At 33.8% G+C, this 6084-nt stretch overlaps 1 protein-coding gene across 1 annotated transcript; it reads left to right on the top strand.

Moving 5' to 3' along the window:
• Positions 1–1299: 1299 nt before the first annotated feature.
• Positions 1300–4315, top strand: LOC111902741 (cinnamoyl-CoA reductase 1). The gene is made up of 6 exons (XM_023898553.3): positions 1300–1465; positions 1730–1902; positions 2046–2231; positions 2319–2481; positions 3194–3395; positions 4006–4315. Exons 1-6 carry the CDS (start codon positions 1360–1362, stop codon positions 4169–4171), a joined length of 996 nt encoding a protein of 331 aa, XP_023754321.1. The 5' UTR covers positions 1300–1359; the 3' UTR covers positions 4172–4315.
• The last annotated feature ends 1769 nt before the right edge of the window (positions 4316–6084 follow it).

Genomic DNA, 6084 nt, shown 5'->3' with positions numbered 1-6084 from the left:
CCATCAGGTAAGTTTATCTTAGTTTGAAAAAGAAATGATTTTTATTTATTTACTTATTTTTACTTTTTACAGATAAATATTATATTTGTGATGCCGCCTATGCAAACATTCGAGGCTTTATGGCACCGTACCATAATGTGAGGTATTGACTTTGAGATTTCTGCCGAAGACGTGCATTAATGAATAAAGAAAAATTTAACCATGCACATGTAAAACTTTGGTGCCTTGAAGGCACGATTCCCTATATTAAAGAAGATGACACCATTCTCGTTTGTTACACAATGAAACATTACCCTTGCATGTTTCGTGCTTCATAATTGTATAAGAAGAGAGGGACTACGTGATAAGTATTTTGCACGATATGATGAACCAAATGTCTCGGTTCGGAATAGCAATGCAGTCGTTGACGATGATGAAGATGAGATTCCAACACATAGTACTGCAGCGGACAGTAAATATATGACCCAGTTACGGGATGAAATTGTCGAGCAATTGATGCAAAATATCGAATGAGAATTATTAAGTTTGGTTGTATGAACTTTATTGCAAAATGTTATTGTAAGACTAATTTGGTTGTATGATATTTACTTCAATGTTTTAAGACTATAATTATTAATTTTTCTGTGTATAAAAACTCTTTTCGGTTTATTAAATTAATTTATTTTAATTTTTTAATGTCTGACAGTAGTCTGCAGAAGTTAACAAAAACAAACACGCTTCATATTACAGTCTGCAGCTGTTTGGTCCACTTCTTATGCTGCAGAGGTGGTCCGTAGACTTTATACATTTTTGCTTCAGGAAAAAAAACAATCAACACGTAAATTTTTTTTATCGGTGAGTAGGTCAACTTTTGTGCCCAAGTTATCAATTTAATTTTACTTGGCTTACTTAGATTGGCTTTAAGTTTGCTGATTATGACGCCTGGATCCTACGTGGATAAGTACGTGAATACGTGATGCATTTGATCTTGTAATTTGCCCTGATTAGTTTATTCAGGCTCTCCATCATCGGTTAGTTCAACCTCCTTATTATTTTTTTCTTTCTATTTCTATTTGTACACCACACGTGGCAATCATTGGAGCCCGGCCCTTCAGCCTTATGGGTATGAGATAACTTCAAATGTATATTCAATTGTTTTTAATTGGTTTACTTTTAGAGAATGCTTTCGTCACGTATCTCTTAGAAAATTTTTGGCTCATGCCCTTTTTATTTATTTATTTTTTATTTACGCATGTGCAAATATTCCATCCACACTGAATTTAAATTTAAATCTATGTCCCACCTTCAGTAGGTGATGACTTTTAACAAATTAAGCTTTAATATATTAGTTGAAAGTTGAAAAATAAGACAACAGAGAAGATGAAGAGGGTATGTGTAACAGGAGCAGGAGGCTATATTGCTTCATGGGTTGTGAAGCTTTTGCTTTCGGAAGGTTACATGGTTCATGGAACTGTTAGAGACCCATGTATATTTTTTCCCTGGTTTTGTTTCATCATCTTTCTATTTTGAACTCAATTCATATTTATAATCCTGTTCTAATAGACTTTATCACTCTATTGAAGTTTGATGTGATTTTTATTTACGATGTTGCACTAGTAAAGCGTTGGCCTAGTATTTACACATATTCTTGGTCTAATAAACTTCTTAACTTCCCATCTCTTACAATATGATCTTCTAGTATATCTCTATATGTCTATTTTGCTGAAGTGGAAAAGTAACTGATGTTAAGGTGATGAGAAAAAGAATGGTCATCTGAGGAAGTTGGAAAATGCTGAAGAGAGGTTGAAGCTGTTTAAGGCAGACGTGCTAGAGTATGAAAATCTTTGTGTTGCCTTTGCTGGTTGCACTGGGGTTCTTCATGTTGCCTCCCCTGTTCCTGGTGGACCTGTATCTAATCCCCAGGTGACTAATTTATATATATATACGCTTGATTGCAAATGATTAGAGAATTGAATTCTGTTCGACTTTAAAAACCTTTTGACTAATGGATTTAAGTTTGAACTAATTTTTCTAGCTTTGACAATGAACCAACCAAAACTTGGCAGGTGGAACTACTTGATCCTGCTATATTAGGAACAAAAAACGTATTAAATGCATGTTTGAACGCTAAAGTGGAAAGGGTTGTTGTGGTCTCATCTGGATCTGCTATTTTAGTGAATCCCAAGTGGCCTTCGGACCTGGAAATGGATGAAAGCTGCTGGACAGATATAGAATATGCCAAGTCGATTGAAGTATCTTATACCCTAAACTTCATTTTTCTTTTAAGTTCTATGGAATTAACTTTTAAGAAAGTAATTTGCGTTGTGGTTTTTATTCAGCAATGGTATGCTATATCGAAGACAGTAGCAGAGGTTGAAGCTTTGGAATATGGAAAACGAGATGATCTAAGTGTTGTAACAATTTGTCCAGCCTTTGTCATTGGGCCAATGTTGCAGTCGATCATAAATGCCACTAGCTTATTTCTTTTGAGCTACATGAAAGGTCAGTCAAGAATTGCTATTCGTCTTTTCTGATCGCCCATCTTGTTGCATGAATTCTTTTATAAAGCAAGATTTTTCAAGTACCCAAAATGTTGGAATAACTTCCAAACATCAAATTCAAAATCTAACCAAATTTTATAGAGATTGGTATTATTTGTAGCAAATTGAACCCAAATTTGGTGGCGATTTAATATTATATATAGAAAAATGTACACAGATGTGATGGGATACAGTAAAATTGAATTGCGAATTCATTAGTTAAAAGGAATTTGAGGGACATTTGTTTGGTAATATGTTTTTGGAAGAAATGAGAATCAGTTAAAAAAAATGGAATCCAAATGGATGGAATATGAAAAAAGTTTCATTATTTGTCACACTTTTGTTGGCTGAAAAATGTGATGAAACTCTATAAAATAAACTGTTTTCAAAATTTATATCTAAGAAATAGTTAGTATAAAAGAGTTATACTCCATGTCAAGGAAACACCTCAATTGACGAGATTCATTTCTATTCCATATTCCATTCCTTAATTCCTAAAATCATATCAGAACTAAACATCACTCAAGTTTAAGTGAATTACAAGAACGATAACTTTGACCCTCATATTTAAGTAACAAGAACTTTAAACTTTGACAGAAAAAATTCAAAATCCATTTCATACACTTTTTTAATGGAAGAATAATGTACGCTTGTAATTTTCCATATGGTTCAAGAGGAAGGTAGAATCGGAGGGGACACAATACAGAATGCTGAACGTCCATATGTAGATGTTCGTGATTTGTCGGAGGCAATTTTACTATTGTACGAGAATCTTGAGTCCAATGGGAGATACATATGTTCTCCATACTCACTGAGAACAAGAGATTTTGTTGCAAAGATGGAAAACATGTTTCCTGGCCATACTTATCCCAAAATGTAAGTTCCACAATCCACCTAATAATTTTTAAGATTTGCGTTATGAACCATTAGCTCTCCATGCTTGTTTAGGGCTTAGGGTTTTGGTTGTTCAGGAACAATGCCTATGGTGAAACAGATGAGGTTTCAAGTCTCAACAGCCAGTGTGCTACTATCGAATTATCAAATTATCAATTCCAATGTAAATTGGTCTCTTTGAAAGCACTCGATTGTTCTTTCATCTAACTGTTGGAATTAACCCCAAGAAACATTGAATTAAAGCAATAACATGAACATTATGTATCAGAGAAGAGAGATATTCATATGTGCACTAAATATAGCCTTTATTGATCAAGAATAAGCTACTTTTACAAATACAATTCATACACATATATATACGAACTAATCATCACAATGTTTAGTGAACCATTGTGACTTTTGATCACCAATATAACGGTTAGTGACTTCCTAACTGCATTAATTACTTGTTAAAAATACTAAAATAACCATAAGTCTAGATTACATTTCCAACACTAACTAACAGGCCACAATGATGTCTTTAGGGCAGGATGGTGTGGGACATGTTTATCAATTATATTGATGTATTTAAATTTGATCATTGTATTGACAGTTTTACAGAGAAAAGTGGTCGTGCGCTGCTCAGTTCGAAAAAGTTGATTAATTTGGGATGGAGTTATAGACCATTGGAAGAGACCATAGTTGACACTGTAAAAAATTATGAAGAACTTGGTTTCTTGGAGAAAGGGAAGCCATTTCCAGCTACAATTAAGTTCTGAGTTATTTGCATCAGTTTCTCTTTTGTGAAGATGAAGTTCTGTTGTTTTTTTTTTTCAATTCTCATCCTTCAGGAATAGCTATGAGACAATGTAGTGTAACAAATAACATTGAAACAAGAATATATTTATCTTTTCTCTCCTATACATTTTTTTCATCTTGAGACTTTAGTTCGTGTACTTGCATCCATGCGGAAGACGTGGCCAAACAAGTTATTAATGTCACCAACGTATGTTTGGTTTCTAGCCACGTTCAGCCTTATATGGAACTAATTTGGTTTGTTATTAAATCGAATTTCAGTAGTAATCCATATTTTTCATAGTTTAGGTAAAGATAGTTAGGCAGACCATTCATTTTAAAGAGCATAAAGTTATGAAATTTAGGTGAAATGCTATTTCCGATATTTAAAATATTACGTGTAAATTTTTGATTATTATGGATATTCCTTTTGTATATGCACACTACTAGAAAATCAAAAAATAGTTGCTGCACAATCCATAGGTATAAAGAGATACCTATGGATTTGCGACCGATTATCTACGGAATACCGACGGTATTTTCCGTAGGTAATTTACTGACGGAATACCTACAGAATACCTGCCGATTATTGTAGCTACAAAATTGCAATGGATCTTCTACGTATTACCGACGGAACTGCATTGACTAACATTGACTTGATTACTGATAGCCATATTTACCAACGACTTTTCTGTCGGTGTTCTGTAGGTATATGACGTATTATTTTAAATAATTATTATAAAATATAAAATAGAGTAAATTGCAAAAATGGTCCCTGTGGTATGCAAAATTTTGGGGTTTTAGTCCAAACCACGAGTTTTTTGGAACCATAGTCCTTTTGGAGTGGTTTCTATGTGGTTTTGGTCCCTGGACTTAACTCCCATTAAGTTGGAAATGTTAAGCCCCCTCACGTGCCTCACACGTGAGGGTAATTTCGTCATTTCATGTCAGGGACCATTTTTGCATAAACGGTTTTTTGGATTAATTCCTTTTAAATACCCCCACTTCCTGCGATCTTCTTCCCCAACGTCTCTTTTCTTCTACCCTTCTTCTTCTTGAGCTCTGCTACAACAAAAATGGTGCTATGTTTTTGTGGAAAAGTTGCTGTGGTGAAAGCGTCTTGGACCCCTCTGAATCCAGGAAGGAGATTTTTTGCATGCCCTATGAATGATTCCGTTTGTGGGTTTATTGGGTGGCTTGATCCCCCAATGTGTGCTAGGTCTAAAGCCATCATACCTGGTCTGCTAAGAAATTTGAATTCAGTGCAGGAACGGTGCAATGAGTTGGTTAGAGGTATGAACATGCTACAAGATCAATGCAATGGACTGATATGCAAGAACAACATTTTGGTGGCAAATGTCAGAGCATTGAAGGATGATAATTTGAAGCTGAAAATGTACATGTTTGGAAGTTGGTTTTTCTTTGTGATTGTATTCTTTTATATTTGGTTTGTGTAGGGGTATACTCTGAAGGGTGTTTTGGTCATTTTTTTGTAATTTTATGTGATCAAGTTTGTAGTGACTTATGATGATAATGATATATGTACAATTTTATGATGCAAGTGTAATGAATGTTTTACCAAAATGGTATGAATGTATAAGAATTAACATATGAATAGAAATGGTATGAATGTGTTACCAAAATATATATATTTAGAACCAATTGTACATAACCAAAATGCATATTTCATTAAGATTTGTAATATAACAACCAAAGTTTCTAAACATAACAACCAAAGATTCTAAACATTACCAAAAGGGACACATTACCATACCTAAGATAACAACCAAGTTTTCATAACAACCAACCAAAAATTTTCAACAAAATATTGTAAATATAACAACCAAGTTTTTATAATCAACCAAAATCACAAAAAACTCCATGCATGCATGACACA

Source organism: Lactuca sativa, chromosome 2 (genome assembly GCF_002870075.4).
Source record: "Lactuca sativa cultivar Salinas chromosome 2, Lsat_Salinas_v11, whole genome shotgun sequence".
NCBI classification, from domain to species: Eukaryota; Viridiplantae; Streptophyta; class Magnoliopsida; order Asterales; family Asteraceae; genus Lactuca; species Lactuca sativa.
Note: the sequence above shows the minus strand (reverse complement) of the source record. Positions and strands in the feature narration are given on the sequence as shown.

Excerpts from the sequence above, each read along its gene's own strand:
- LOC111902741 (XM_023898553.3), top strand. The coding sequence starts at position 1,360 with ATGAAGAGGGTATGTGTAACAGGAGCAGGAGGCTATATTGCTTCATGG. Across the intron at positions 1,466-1,729 it reads TGGAACTGTTAGAGACCCAT|GTGATGAGAAAAAGAATGGT; the intron begins GTATATTTTTTC and ends ACTGATGTTAAG. Across the intron at positions 3,396-4,005 it reads GGCCATACTTATCCCAAAAT|TTTTACAGAGAAAAGTGGTC; the intron begins GTAAGTTCCACA and ends TTGTATTGACAG.